Raw genomic sequence first — 16,259 nt, forward strand, 5'->3', positions numbered from 1 at the left:
TACTTTTTGAAACTATGTTCTGTCTCACACACGATAAGGAAAGTCTCCACTGTACAAAGCTTACAATTGCGAGTTCTGGCACTTCCATCTTCAGGAAAACCCACGCAGCAAGCATGGAAATGCCATTTACTTCCCTCTGATTCTTCCCACAGGCACGGTTTGCCCTTTTGTACCAGGAACATCTTCCAACCTTGTAGGGGCCTTGGAACTGACTACCCTTCACCTCAGATTGACAGAGGCACCCAACATTGGGGAGAGACATCAAAATCTCCCCGTTACAACCTACAAGCAGCTAAGAGGAAAAACACAGGACTCTGAGAGCATTCTGCTTATTTATGTTCAGGCAAATGCACGTACAGCCAACTTACCAGGCCATCTACATAGAATCAAAGAATCATAGAATCATACAGGTTGGAAAAGACCTCTAAAATCATCGTGTCCAACCGTCAACCCAACACACCATGCCCACTACACCATGTCCCTAAGGGCCTCATCTACACGTCTTTCAAATACCTCCAGGGATGGTGACTCAACCACTTCCCTGGGCAGCCTGTTCCAAGGCCTGACCACTCTTTCAGTAAAGAAATTTCTCCTAATGTCCAGTCTAAACCTCCCTTAGTGCAACTTGAGGCCATTTCCTCTCGTCCTATTGCTTGTTACTTGGCAGAAGAGACCAACACCCACCTCGCTACAACCTCCTTTCAGGTAGTTGTAGAGCGCGATGAGGTCTCCCCTCAGCCTCCGCTTCTCCAGACTAAACAACCCCAGTTCCCTCAGCCGCTCCTCATAAGACTTGTGCTCCAGGCCCATCACCAACTTCCTTGCCCTTCTCTGGACACGCTCCAGCACCTCCATGTCCTTCTTGTAGTGAGGGGCCCAAAACTGAACACAGTAGTCGAGGTGCGGCCTCACCAGTGCCGAGTACAGGGGCACGATCACCTCCCTACTCCTGCTGGCCACACTATTTCTGATACAGGCCAGGATGCCGTTGGCCTTCTTGGCCACCTGAGCACACTGCCGGCTCATGTTCAGCCGGCTGTCAATCAGCACCCCCAGGTCCTTTTCCTCTGGGCAGCTTTCCAGCCACTCTTCCCCAAGCCTGTAGCGTTGCATGGGGTTGTTGTGGCCCAAGTGCAGGACTCGGCACTTGGCCTTGTTGAACCTCATACAGTTGGCCTCGGCCCATTGATCCAGCCTGTCCAGGTCCCTCTGCAGAGCCTTCCTACCCTCCAGCAGATCAACACTCCCGCCCAGCTTGGTGTCATCTGCAAACTTACTGAGGGAGCACTCGATCCCCTCGTCCAGATCGTTGATAAAGATATTGAACAGGACCGGCCCCAGTACTGAGCCCTGGGGAACACCGCTCGTGACCGGCCGCCAACTGGATTTAACTCTGTTCACCACAACTCTCTGGGCTCGGCCGTCCAGCCAGTTTTTTACCCAGCGAAGAGTGCACCTGTCTAGGCCGTGAGCCGCCAGCTTCTCTAGGAGAATGCTGTGGGAGACAGTGTCAAAGGCCTTACTGAAGTCCAGGCAGACCACATCCACAGCCTTTCCCTCATCCACTAGGCGGGTCACCTGGTCATAGAAGGAGATCAGGCTGGTCAGGCAGGACCTGCCTTCCATGAACCCGTGCTGGCTGGGCCTGATACCCTGGTTGTCCTGGACATGGCTCGTGAGCGCCCTCAAAATGAACCGCTCCATGATCTTCCCTGGCACCGAGGTCAGGCTGACCGGCCTGTAGTTCCCCGGATCCTCCTTCCGGCCCTTCTTATAGATGGGCGTCACATTGGCAAGCCTCCAGTCATCCAGGACTTCCCCAGTTAACCAGGACTGCTGGTAAATGATGGAGAATGGCTTGGCAAGCTCCTCTGCCAGCTCCCTCAGTACCCTCGGGTGGATCCCATCCGGCCCCATAGACTTGTGAACGTCCAGGTGGCGTAGCAGGTCATTAACTTCATCCTCTTGAATTATGGGGGGTTTATCCTGCTCGCCGTCCTTGTCTTCCAGCTCAGGGGGCTGAGTACCCTGAGGATAACTGCTCTGATTACTAAAGACTGAGGCAAAGAAGGCGTTGAGTACCTCAGCCTTATCCTCATCCTTGGTGGCAACGTACATCCCCGCATCCAATAGAGGATGGAGATTCTCCTTGGCTCTCCTTTTGTCATTAATATACTTGTAAAAGCATTTTTTGTTGTCTCTCACGACAGTGGCCAGGTTGAGTTCTAGCCGGGCTTTTGCCTTTCTAATTGCCTCTCTGCACGACCTAACGAGATCCCTGTACTTTTCTTGAGTTGCCTGCCCCTTCTTCCACAAGTGATAAACTCTCCTTTTTTTCCTGAGTCCCAGCCAGAGCTCCCCGTTCCGCCAGGCCGGTGGCCTTCCCCGCCCGTTCTTCTTGCGGCACATGGGGACAGCCCGCTCCTGCGCCTTTAAGACTTCCTTCTTGAAGAACGTCCAGCCTTCCTGGACCCCTTTGCCCTTCAGGACTGTCTCCCAAGGGACCCTCTCGACCAGTGTCCTGAGCAGGCCAAAGTCCGCCCTCCGGAAGTCCATGGTAGCGGTTTTGCTGGCCCCCCTCCTTACTTCACCAAGTATCGAGAATTCTACCATTTCATGGTCGCTAAGCCCAAGCCGGCCTCCGACCACCACATCTCCCACCAGTCCTTCTTGGTTTGTGAACAGCAGGTCAAGCGAGGCACCTCCCCTAGTGGGCTCGCTTACCAGCTGCGTCAGGAAGTTATCCTCCACACACTCCAGCAACCTCCTTGACTGTTTCCTCTCTGCTGTGTGGTATTTCCAGCAGACGTCCGGAAAGTTGAAGTCTCCCACGAGAACAAGGGCTAGCGACTGGGAGACTTCTGCCAGCCTCTGGTAGAATATTTCGTCTGCCTCGTCATCCTGGCTAGGTTGTCTATAACAGACTCCCAGCAGGATATCTGCCTTGTTGGCCTTCCCCCTCATCCTTACCCACAAGCACTCGACCTCGTCATCACTACCACCGAGCTCTAGACAGTCGAAGCACTCCCTAACATACAGGGCTACCCCACCGCCTCTCCTTCCTCGCCTGTCCCTTCTGAAGAGCTTATAGTCATCCATTGCAGCACTCCATCCACGAGACTCATCCCACCATGTTTCCGTGATGGCGACTAAGTCATAGTTACCCCGCTGCACAATGGCTTCCAGCTCCTCCTGTTTGCCACCCATGCTGCGTGCATTGGTATAGATGCACTTGAGCTGGGCTGCCGATTTCTCCCCCAACATTGGCGTGCGGTCCCTAGGCTCTTCTCTAGTGAGCCTGGTTTTATCCCCTTCCCCCTTTGAACCTAGTTTAAAGCCCTCTCGATGAGCCCGGCCAACTCACACGCGAGAATCCTTTTCCCCCTGCGAGACAGCTGAACTCCGTCCGTCCCCAGCAGGTCCGGTGCTGTGTAAACCTCCCCGTGGTCAAAGAAGCCAAAATTCTGCCGATGGCACCAGCCCCTGAGCCACGTGTTGATCCGATGAGGTTCCCTGTTCCTTTCAGTGTTCCGCCCTGCCACTAACGGGATCGAGGAAAACACTACCTGTGCTCCCGATCCTCCCACCAGTCGCCCCAGTGCTCTGAAGTCCCTTTTGATCCCTTCGGGACTTCTCTCTGCAACCTCCTCACTGCCAGCCTGTATAACCAGCAGCGGGCAGTGATCAGAGGCCTGCACGAGACTAGGGAGCTTCCTAGTAATGTCCTTCACCCGGGCCCCAGGGAGGCAGCAGACTTCCCTGTGGGATGGGTCTGGCCAACAAATTGGGCCCTCCGTCCCCCTCAGAAGGGAATCACCAATGACAATTACCCTCCTTTTTTTTTACATGCCATTTGCTCACAATGTATTTGTATACCTTAGAAGATACAAAAAAGCTTTTCGCTGATACTGCCTTTCTCTTTTCTAGAAGCTTAGTCTCCTCACATAAGGTACAAAAATTGTGCTGTGAAGTGTTTCTCATTGAGCCAGAAAAAGAGATTTCTTGTCAAAGCTCCTCTGTTTCTTAACTCTCCCTCTCTACCACCTCCTTTATGTCTCATGGTGTGGCCATTTTGCAGTACTTCTTCTGTGTCAAACATCCTCCCAGCTGCAAAGAGATATCTTTACAAACATCTCCTTCATTTGAACTCCAGCCTAAGTGCAAAATGTAAAGAACAATAGTAAGGGCCTTGTGGATACCAACCATATCTCCTATTTCCTGAAGCTAGCATACTTATTTTCATTTGAGAGGGAAGCTGATGTTATAATTGGAATTTTTACACTTTCACATGAATTACAGACCCCTCTACACTGTTTCACTACCTGCATATAAATGCATTTTGAGAATAGTTTCACAGATCATGCTGGAATGAAGTCTCCTGGAAAACTGATGCTAACATCACCGAAAGACTAAGCATTTTGCAACACCAAAACAAAGCAGCATTACAGGGACACACACAAGAAAAATTCCAACCAAAGCATGTCTGACAAGTTATGTGACACATCAGTACCTCTCTATTCTCTCCACACAGACTACTAAAATCTGTATCAATTACAAATGATCATATTTGATGTGCGCATAACAATACTCTCACCAGCCGCAGAACTATTTCTTAGAGAAACAGTAAATAACTGTAATGATTTTGAACTGCAAATCCTTCCTTTAGAATGTGTTTTTAAGGATAAAACTCCCATATTTTAAACTGATGTACTAACCAGGCACAGATGAAGACTGAGGAGGATATTTACATGTTAGAGATTCGCATTCTATTCTCTCCCTCTTACTATGGAATGTTTTCTATGCTTCTAATTTTTTGTCACTCTCTATGAACCTCTTGTTTTCAAGAAGAACGAACCTGTAAGATACATTACGTATGAATATCTTACTCTGACTGTCTGGATTTTATCTGTATCATTTTGAGACTCAGCAATTAAACTATCACACTTTCCTCTTGGTGTCAGGGCATTCAGGTCTCTTGCCATCTCTTACCCTACAGGGCCTGACTCCATCAGAGAGAACTTAAGTCTGTGTGGCACAATGTAATTACAAACTTCAAGAATGTTAGCAAAAGGTACTAATAGCACACATCTGTAAAACAAAAACAAGGGCTTGCCTTAAACTGGCCTTACCTTCTCCTGTTTTCATCTCACCTGTTGCAGGATGGAAAACTGATTTCTGACCACAGATTCTGACAGGACTAATGAAATCTTGATCAGAAGGAATCTGGTCAAGCTCCACTAACCTTCTCTCTGGGAGAGATTCTTCTTCCTCCTTTTATTTTTTCACTACAGGATATTGCTAGGATTAGCAAACTGGGTTTCTCTTGTTTCCATCTTGAAGCTCTGAGGTTCAGATACTGCCCCAGTAGTATCAGGGATCTGAAGTCTCATGCAGTCATGCACTTACAACTATGCATATCCTTAAAACAGCCATCCAGTAAACTTCTTCATTAAAATAACAATCATTGTTATTTACAAATAATAACCTGATATTATTTGTAAAGATGCTTTCTCATGCATTTTGACAGAATAAGTTACTTTCTCCATCAAGAAACCTAGCTCTCAAAATGTGTGTGCAACCATCCATAAAATAACTAATTTATTTTAGTGATCAGCAAGAATTACTGCCCTCTTAAAGCTGATATTGAGATGTATTGAGCTGAAGCAAGCAAGCATTCAACCTGACACTAGCAGAAAACTCAACACAAAAATAGTTGCAGAAAAACCTAATAACCCATGCATAAGGTGAACTACACAGCTTATCTGGGGAACATAAAGTACTAAGGGCGTAAAATCCAAAACTATACTTCATTTAGCCTTGCTGACTTGATCATTACCACAGCATGCCCATTCTCATTTCTGTTCATTCTAAGGAAACAAGCTTCCTTGAGTCCTACACTTACGCATGCAAATATGCATATAACCAATTCAGTTAAATTATGACCAAATTATAAACAAAAATGTGTCAGAAGGAAAAACTGTAAACAAACATAATTCCTTATAATTTCAGGATCTCTAATGTAAATCATAGCTGGAGGTTGTATTAGCTGTTCAGTGGCTCAGACTAATATGCTTGACAGGATTCAATGCCAGAAGCCCAGAAGGAGGGTAGCCATAACAAAGGAGCAGTTACCAAGAAGGCCCTTAGCTGTGAGTTGTAAGACAAGCAGATGCACGTATTTTGCAAAAGAGAAATCAAAGCCAGCAAGCTGGAAAGGGTCAGAGTCTTAAAAGGGCAAGACTTCATGGTATTTACTTGTATGTCTCAAAGTTCATGTTAGGGGGAAAAGATGCTTACTTATAAAGGTAATATTCGGCTTGATCCACTTCCTCTCGTGAAGAAATGTTGTCAACAAACTGATTAAAAAACAAGAAATAAAAGCTTCAGAGGGAGCACTCACAAAGCGTATTAGAAGAACATGCTACTTCAATAAGCAAAATAAATTTGTTTGGCATATTTAGGTGTCTGACAGTACTGGAGGTCTTCAAGTCTTAGCTTGCTCCTACTCAGGTTTCTTCTACGCTGCTAAAAGTCAAATCTTTTTAAACTGAGACAACTCCCCTCCTTGCCCCTAAGAAATGTTATACACCTTGAAAACATGGAGACCATCTGAGAATTATGTCCATATAGCTCAGCACCCCGTATTTTTGCTGCTCCTCTCTGAAATTTTTGCTCTTTAATCACACCCTTTAGTTTGAAAATACATTCAGTTCCTTACTTTTCTTCCCCTCCCCAATTTTGAGTGAGTGTCGAAATGCCTTACTTCTCTTTCTAAAAAGTATTCTTTTCCCTAATGTTTGCCTGTTGTGCCTATTCATACTATAAATTCTGAAGGACGGGGGCAACAGCATTTTGTATTTCACCACACACATAAATAATGGTAAGAAAAAAATCACCCCACCATGCTGTAAAGCACAATTTTCCTCTCTCATTTAAAACCTTGTCTACTCCAGGCAATCTTCCAAAATTCCCAGTGCTATGAACTATTTAAATAAAAGCCAAGTTTTCAACCAGACTTTGTCTTATGGTAACAATGAATCCTGTTTTCCTGTAGGTTTTACTAACATAAGCATAAAGATGCTGGAACACTCCAGAGTCTTCCCAATATAATACCTTTAGCTCAGAATATATAAACAACATGTTCTCAAGGTCACTACTTCTCTTTATCCTAAGCATAACTAAAAATAATAGTTTCAGCTGACTGGTACTTGCTCTCCAGTTTCTTAACTCTCCTTGCATGCTCTGTACATGTAGGTCTCATCTTTTGAGTGTGGCAATAACATGCCTGTGCATTTTATTTACATTTTAGAAAATAAGAATCTGATGTGAGCTCCAGGTATTGGAAAGTGGGGCTGTTTGACAATCTGGAAATGCCACTTCTCCAGGGAAGAGATCAGTCCAAAGCAGGAACATGAAGGAAAGGAATAAAGCTGATTAAGTAATAAAAGGGAGAGGAACACCCATTTCTCCAATGGATGCTGTCTCAGAAGGAATGATCAAGAATGCCTGATTTGTATAAATGCTTGATCTTGTAACTTTAGAAAATGTTCTGTGACTCCTCAGTTAGTGGTGCCAATGATCCTAATTAGTGGTGTTACTGAGGTACCAGGATGGTGACTGAGCTTTTTTGGATAACTTTGAAGACTGGAGTTAGTTTGGTTTTGTTGGGTTTTTGTTTGAGGTTTGTTTTTTTTTTTTAAAAAAAAAAAACAAGTGACATATTTATTCTCCTTCTTCAGTACAAACACTTACACAGGGAACTTAAAAGCACATCTCACATCTCTGCCTTCACTCCCCCTCCCCAGATTAACCTATCCAGAAGATGGAACGGGTTACTAATTCCAGTAAAAATAACAGCTTCACTTACCCCATGCCAGCATTTGTCCTGCCTCAGTCTGCTGAGGCAAGAAAACAAAACTATAGAGGCAAATCCACCTCTGCCTCACTCTGAAAGGAGCCTGGAAGTGGAGGAAGATGCACACAGACAGGCAGTGTGCTAATCCATTGCATTCCCTTAGCAGCCTCAGTTCTTATAAAGTGCCTGAGGGGGCATTAAAGCTCTAAGACAGATACCACAGGAAGGCAGGGAACATATATTAGGGAAATACATAGCCCAGTAACAGTGAGGCCCAATTTTACTGAGGAATAAAACCTATTTCTGTTTTGAAGTCACTACAGTCCGGGTACTAACTAATGAGTACAAAGTAACAGTAAAACAACTTTACACAGTGATTTAACAGTATAACAACACATTTACCATCCCAGAACTCCCAGCAGAGGTGTTATCATTTATCCCCTCTCAGCTCACTTGATTTCATAAGCATTTCACTGTTATTTCCATCACTTTAGGATTGGGATTTATTTTCTTACCCGGGCTATTGTCAAAGAGCTGACAGGCAGCTTTCTTTCATAGGTTCTGTCCATTAAGTGGGCTAAGTCAGCTGCAGAAAACAGAAAAAGAGTATGTTTAATGAAGTGGCATTACACAAAAACCTGCAGAGCCGTCATATAACCTAGAATAGAACCTCTGTCCATGAAATCAAATTCTGGTTCCTTGTCAACATCTCATTTTGAAGTTGTATGAGAATAATACTTTCAATTATTGTTAAATACTTTAACGGAAAATAGTACGTGGAAAGGTTCTCAACATGATGATTTTAACTTATTAGAAGGAAGGGGGGGAAAAGCAAACTACCCTATAATGTGTTGGAGGAAATTAGTGTAAATAATACAACTCATCTAAAAAAACTGAGCAGATATCCTTAAAATTCACACTTGCTTTAAAGCTTAGCATATGGTAGACAGTGCTTTTGGCATAGCTTTGTCCTTTTATTTTATGGTAAAACAATGAGACACAGAAACAAGCAGTACCGTACTAATAAAACCTATGGTCACAAACAGCAATCCAAAGAAATCCTGTTAATCATCTGGGACCTGTGCCAGGTCTTATTAACTTTAGAGCGCTCTGCTCCAGCAGTCGTATAACAATATTAATTTGACCATACAGGAACTTTAAGCTTCTGACTGTTGAACAGGTAGCCAATCGTTGCATTTAATGAATTTAATTGGAAGTTAAATTAATTTAATTTGGAGTTTTAGTTTTGTACTGATCCTGGAAAATAATGGTGACTCAGAAAGAGTAAGCTGTTGTATGCTTCGTGTCAGCTGTTTGATTCTTAGCTGAGACATGAACTGATGATATCCAATCTATAAAATTTAGAGACTTCAACCATACCCTTTCTTTCTATTCTCTTGCATCTTCCAGGACCAGGAATCCAACATACTCTCTCTGCATCATTAGCACCTTGCTTCATCCTTTGCACCCCAAGACAGCAACTGTTACTAAACGAGCCCCTCCTCTGACACCTCTCAATTAGTCCCATTGGCCATCCTTCAAGAGCTGATGGATTGGCTCGTTTTACAATTCATTTTCCAAAAAGGTCATCTGACCTCCACACCTGTCAATGAAATGCGAGGTGAGCACAACTTGCAGCACCACATCAGAATTGACTAAGCCTTCTACTCTGGCAAAGTTGTCAGGGGCAGGAAGCAGCACTGCACCAGTAACACGCTGTGTCCCCGAGGGATGCAGTCCACGTTTCTGTCCACAAAACAAGTGATATCACTATTCATCATTTTAAAAACACACCTGTACCGCCAATGAATACTGAGGGTATACAGTTCTAACAGTACGAATGGCATTTAATGGTACTCTGACCTTAGAGGTACTCTCCCAAATTACAACTCGTGTGCAAAGATTTTTGCTGCAGTAAAATGATAGTGCCTTGATTTGGAATAAATGGTTGACTCTTAGTCTGGGCAATGCTGCTGTGTGCCACATAGCAGTATTTCGTGTTTACATAACACCTTCCTTCCTGAGGCACTTTTAAGGTGTTCTTCAAAACACAAAAAGAGCATTTATCTCTGGCTGAGGGAAGGCAAGCATTTCATGACCATGAAAGCAAAGGGAATCTGGGGTAAAGTTACTGAGTCAAGTACCAGCTCCTATGAAATATAACACAGGATGCTGAGCTGATGTAGGCCACCAAGGCCATGCTATACCAGATAACCACTAAAACAGCAGATCAACTTTTTTAATGGTAAAGAAATTTCTGTGGGAATATCCTTAGAAGAAGTGTCTGTATTTGCCTCTGTATTACCCGTCTCTCCAGCACTCACAAAGGTGATGGAGAGCATGTAGGTAAAGACTTTGGGGGCATTCCCAGTAGCGCTAGAAGTTAGAGAGAACGGATGCTGCGGCCAAGTCAAGGAACTAAGAACTGGCTAGATCCTCGCCTAAACATACTAAGCCAACTGTCATCCAACGTTCTTCATCTGCATTTCGAGATAGCTGGAAAAAACTATTCACTCTGAAATCTGCTATGTTTGATGACATAGCAGCGTGGACCTGAGACAGACAACTGCACAGGTTGGGAGTTCATTTATCTATTCCAGAACTATTTTTGTTATGCATCACCCTCTGAAAACTGGAAGGTGATACCTAAGACCATTTTGGGCCATACTCAACTCCTGAGCTTGGCACTCTTTTGTCTAGGTGCTCATGAACATGCAGAGCCCATTTCAGGAAACACCGAGTACTTAAGGAGAATATAAACCAATGAATACAATGCTATGAGTGCAAGATCCCAACCAAGACTGTTAGCCATTCATACACAGGCCTCCTCTGGCAGAGTTCACACACAGAATTTTAATGATTGACCTTTTATGCTGTCTACAAAGCTGGAACTCTCCATCAGAACTTTAGCATGGAAAGCAACATGACGCACTTATCTATCAGCTCCAGTGTAAGAGTCACAATAAAATGAAAGCTGATTAAACCTTAAAGAAACAAAGACAAATCAAGTTAATGGGAAATTCAGCTTTGTTTCCAGACAAATTGTCATTTCTGCTGTAGTTTCTAGATATGAATAATCTGCAGCAAGTAATTATTTCCTGGTTTGTTTTCTCTGAAGAGCACCTAAAACCAGACTTTTTTCCCCTCATATTCATGATTTGAAATAATTCAGCTACTTTTTGCAAACTAAGTTTGCTATTCAATAATCAAGATTAAAGCTTCTTCTTAGTTAAAAACATCCCAACAGAAGTACTAGAATGCAAGAATGTGAATGCCCAAGTCTCCTAGCACTGTTGGTAGTAAAACTTGAGCACTAACATTGGTGTATAAACCAAATAAATGTTTTAATGGCCAATGCAAAATTCTATGTACATTCTAACAGATATATGTGGCAAGTGCTTTTATCTCATAGTCATTACCAAAGAGGACACTAGTATATATAATCTCTCATATACATTGCCTGAAAATACCTTTCTACAAGATGAACTTTTACAACACTTTGATTTCTCTAGAAACATATTTCTGCATATTGCAGAATCTCATGGATTTAAACAAACTGACAAAACAAACCGTAAGTCTTAGTTGAAGTCATTTAACTTCTGGACATGACTTCACAGTTGTCTCTAGAATATTGGTATCTGAGATTTCACCTTCACTTTTATTTTCATTTGTTCATAGAAACTCAATGTCTTGTTGCCTGCAACCGGGTGATTCAGGGCAATGACTGGGACAACGGTGACCCTCACCTTCCAAGTCAGTGGTTATGACATCTAATACCAGTCTGGTAGCCTAGGAAATCAACACAGTTTCAGTCTGATTTGCAGTGTGTACCTATACACAGCATGTAGCCACATCAACAAGTGGCACATTTGGCCACCATGTAAGGTCACTACCCTCTTATTCTTAGAAGTGGTCCATCCAGGACAGGGTTGAAATCCAGTGAAGGGGCAGCAATGGGAAAGCAGATACAACTGTGACACGAAGTCTACCTGTCCTGGGAATGATGGGCAGAGCTAATACCTTAACTCACACACTAACATTCCATTTTCTGTTTTCTTTCTCTCTAAAGAAAGCCTTGATTTACTTTAAAGACCCAATTAAAATATAAAGGAAGGCTGAGGCAAGTACTTTGCCTTACAAATTTATATGTTTCACATTTCTCAGTATTTCCACATCCCTAACAGCTTCTGGAAAGAACTACAGCTTTGTACCGAAGAAGGCTTGAATGGAAATTATTCAAGTCTGTAAAGGCAGCACTGCCACCTGCTGTTGCAGATGAGCCATTTTGAGTACCATGAGTTCTAACAAAAACCAGACATTTCCTACCTCAGTTGGATTCTGCCATCCCCTGGGATTCTGGTAATTGCTATTCTTCTCATCAAGATGCTTACTGTCACTTAATTTTACCCTTGTTAGTGATGAACCAACTGAAACTTTGGAGAATCTAAGTCCAGCCATGCCTCCTGTTTCCCTGATATCTCATTTTTAATAAGTGGAATCCAAATTACTTCTAGACAGGTATCTTCCTACCAGCAAGCAGTTTGTAAATTCCAAATTAACACATTTTCAATTCCTATCATTTTGAACAAATGTGCTTCTGTATGCAAAATACAACCTTGTTCTTTCCCACACTTTTTTCAGTACTGAAGTTCGCTAAACTCATTCATGCTTGGAATGCTAAATTGAGACTATGGAGAATAAAGCATATATTATATGGGCACGGTGAATGAGTTTGAGTCTGGGATGGCACCGCATCACTGCAGCAGAGAAATGGAACTGACTTTACATCAAAAATACTTCGTTTTCCTTTAAACGTATTCTCACAACATAGTTTTGCAGAATAACAGTTCTGAAACAGTGTTCGAAATACGCAAATAAAATAGCATGTCCTCAACACAACGAATTCACTCTAGCTACAATCACCAGTTTGTACACAGATTATATGTGCGACCATACAACGGACAGCTACAGAGCAGATGTCTGCAGGACTGTCTCCTCTTTGAAAATGCTAATACAGCTGACACCGTGTTAACTTGTTTTCTCTTTTCTGTGAACACAAAATGAAAATGCAAAGCAGTTCTTTGACAAGCATGGAACAGACATCTGCTTTGGATCAAGATCATCGGCAGAGCAGCAGCAAGAACTGTGCTTGCCAAACAGTCACGAAAGGTCTTGCCAGGCCTGGAGAAAGTCAAACATGGACTCTACCAGCACTTGCGTAACAATGTTTTCTTCTACAGTGGATTTCTATTGCCTATGACATTTGTCAAAACAAGAACCCCTTTTCATCTGGAGGTTCAAATGCATCCCAGGGCTCCAGCCCAAAAAAACACTGCATGTGCAGTCCTATTGACAGTAAAGGGTTAGAAGGCATTAACAGTCTCTGCAGGATCCAAGCTACAGTCATGAGCACCCACCGGCTCTTTCTGGCCCATGCACAGTAAAACATGTTGACAATACCAACCTAGCTGTTTATAGGCAAATAACAGAAACAAATTAGTGCATAAAAAACATTACTCCGATCATTTTGTCTGTCTTCCTGCCTGACAACAGCTCTTGAATTTTACCTGCTGATTCTTCTTTCAGCCTCATAATCTGTACAACAAACGCAGTTCAGGGGCCCAGGAATGAAAAATGGAAGACAAAGATTATGCATTAAGGGGTCTCCAAAACACTCATGGTACAAAATAATGCATATGTATCTTTAGAATGGAAAAATGTTTTGCATGATGCTTTCTATTTAACATAGTCACCAAAAAGATGGTGCAATGTTATTTCAAATGTAATCTAGCTAAAGAATTTAGCTGTGAAATTCACATAAGAAATCTCAGTACCATATGCAGATTCAGTTTAATGTACAACTTCTCGGAAATAAAATGTTTAGGTTCATTTTTCCCCAAAAGAAAAATCTAAAATGTCAACAAGAAATGTAATTTTCCCTCCTGCAAACCTCTGAGGAAAACATTCTTTTAAAAAAATGCTTTTAAATAGGAATGCCCTGTATACTTATAGAATAGGTCTTCCTCTGCACTACATTCCAATTAAAACAATGTCAATGAAGAGGACACTCAGAGACAGTCTTAACTGTCAGATACAAAACTATGACATTCATTAAAGCTTTGGATTTTGTAAAAGAAAAAAATCAACATGTAGAAACCAAACATTAATTAAATGGGCAAATTCTAACTTGTTTCTGCATTATAGCTTTGAATATATATGACAGATTCTCAACATCTTGAGCAGATTTTGACATAGAACCTCAGAAGCATTTTGCTCCACACAATTTTTTATTTTTAAGTATTCATAGATGATGAGCTAGTCTAAAATGAGTTCAGGTTGCAATTAATTAGTCAAAGTGGAGAAAAAGAAACAAACTTTTCTCACCCAGGCTATGCTCCTCTTTTTGTCTCTTTTCCCATTTTGAGCTGTCCACATAGGCTGCAGAAAGAAGAAATCTTCTACCTAATGAAGAAGGAAATCATTACGTAAGCCAGGTTCCTTAGATGTCTCTAAAAAAACTAACACTTTATTAGGTATCACCTTTTTTCTGTCACATTTACTGAGTTGGGCGCATTAAACTGTCTTTATGACACAGCTGTCAGCAGCAGCTACCGTAACAGTTCAGATTCCTTGTATGCAGATGAGCCATTACCTTGATATTTTTAAAATAGAAAAGCTTTCCCCTCAAAGTTTTTTTCCAGCATTAAACAAATCTTCCCAAACCTGAACTCTGTATTTAAGAATATGATAATTTTGTCAAGGTAGAAAAAACCCCAAACAACAATACAGGATAGCTTCTTTGTGCACACAGACCTTTTTCATCAAATGCTAGCAACTAGCTAAATGTAGGCATAAAAGCATAAGCAAAAAAGATGAATATGCACAAAAAAGCTTTTCTGTTGTTGTTGGATGGTTATTTTTTCCCACCTGTAAAGATTTGTCTTTTGGAAATGAAAGGTAGATGCTCATCTGGAAATATTCCATTTTTGATCATCTCCCTTTTTGCATTTCCTGGAACTGCAGAGTTCACTCAAATGCTTTGGAAAGTTTTTTCCAAATACTCTTTGTACCACCTTTGAAATCTGGTCAAGACACTGTTCTAGCTTTTGAAACAAAATGGAGAATGCTTCAGTTGAAAGAACAAACCATGTTTGTGCATCACTCACAGATGATGAGACCTTGAAGATACATGAGGAACATCTGGATAAAATTTGAAGGAAGATATAGAAATATATGCAAAAGGTTGCAGAAATTAACGTTAAGAAACATGAAATATTTTAAAAATAGACATCACTATGGTACACACAATTGTTAGCAACTACCTTACACCTTTATCTGAAAATCTATCTGCTACCACTGAAATTTCGTTATTCTTGGGTGTGAAACAATTTTTCTCCTTACCATCCTTCTGACATGCAATTATACACACACGTCCAGCTCTGAACATCTTTGCAAATTTTTGTCAAAAAGAGTTGGTACATGGAATTCCATAGTCAGAATATGAGAATATGTACAACGCTTTACCGAACAGTTAGAAAATAAGAAAAAGGGGTATTTTTGTTTGGTTGGTGGGGCTTCTTTTAAAGCTATTTTTCATTATGTTGATAAAAGAGGCATACAAAAGAGCTGGGTTTTGTTGTTGTGGTTCTTTTTAGGATAAATTTCTGCATGCTCATTCACAGCTAAGGATGCCACTAGCAAGCAACAGAACTATGTTCTATAGCACAAGCAACTGTCTGTGTGACAGCGCTTTGCTCAGGTAAGCTGGAGGTCAGGTTTGAGCTCTTCACACCGGTTCACTGCTGAGCGGCTCCGGTGCCAGAGGAAAGGGCGGCGTTTTTGAGAGACGGGCAGCTAGCCGCCAGGAAGCAGCACAGAGACATTTCTGCTTGCGGAAGCTGGAAAGGCACAATAAAGTCACCCGTCACCACTACACTTTAAGTAAACATTACTGCGTTCAGTTCTTCCCAAAGGTCAGGATTTGTGAAAAGGCGGCTTTTCAAAAACATCTGTCTTGGTCGAGCTTCTGTCACCTGCGTTACTAGGTTTTGCTGAACGCTTACTGCCGCGGGTTCGGCCTCCCTACAACTGCCGCGACCAAAAAGGCAGGTCCTAAGATACCAAGCTATGAAATCGGCAAGGTGGAATATCTATTAAAAAAAAATTAAGAATACTCTCCCGCACCGCACGCTAGTGATACGCCGTTCTCAGAACTGTCTCCAATTTTATATACGCATGTATAAAGGCGTAAGGGAAAGTTCCCACGCAGCACCCCGTCCCTGCTCACGCTCTCCACGGCGGCGGCCACCGCAGCCAGCGGCAACCACGGCGACTCAAGGGCCTGTCCCCCGCCGCCCGGCCCAGCCCGGCCCGGCCCGGCCCGCGCCACCCCTCAGCGCGACCC

At 42.7% G+C, this 16,259-nt stretch overlaps 1 protein-coding gene across 9 annotated transcripts in view; it reads right to left on the reverse strand.

Moving 5' to 3' along the window:
• MRPS27 (mitochondrial ribosomal protein S27) overlaps positions 1-16,259 on the reverse strand; it is a 54,549-nt gene that overhangs the window by 38,147 nt on the left and 143 nt on the right. For 4 of the 9 annotated variants that reach the window (XR_012670845.1, XM_075136475.1, XM_075136474.1 and 1 more), the window contains exons 1-5: positions 14,783-14,927; positions 14,240-14,317; positions 13,423-13,450; positions 8,371-8,441; positions 6,298-6,356 (exon numbers count right to left, since the gene is read on the reverse strand). Coding sequence is in view for 8 of the 9 variants with exons in the window: in XM_075136475.1 (XP_074992576.1) it covers positions 6,298-6,356; positions 8,371-8,441; positions 13,423-13,450; positions 14,240-14,317; positions 14,783-14,839 (293 nt within the window). In the remaining variant the exon portion in view is untranslated. Of the gene's footprint in view, positions 1-6,297; positions 6,357-8,370; positions 8,442-13,422; positions 13,451-14,239; positions 14,318-14,782; positions 14,928-16,039; positions 16,208-16,259 lie in introns of those variants that run through there. The other 5 variants (XM_075136478.1, XM_075136476.1, XM_075136472.1 and 2 more) reach the window with 3 other exon arrangements.

This window comes from Calonectris borealis, chromosome Z (genome assembly GCF_964195595.1).
Source record: "Calonectris borealis chromosome Z, bCalBor7.hap1.2, whole genome shotgun sequence".
NCBI lineage: Eukaryota > Metazoa > Chordata > Aves > Procellariiformes > Procellariidae > Calonectris > Calonectris borealis.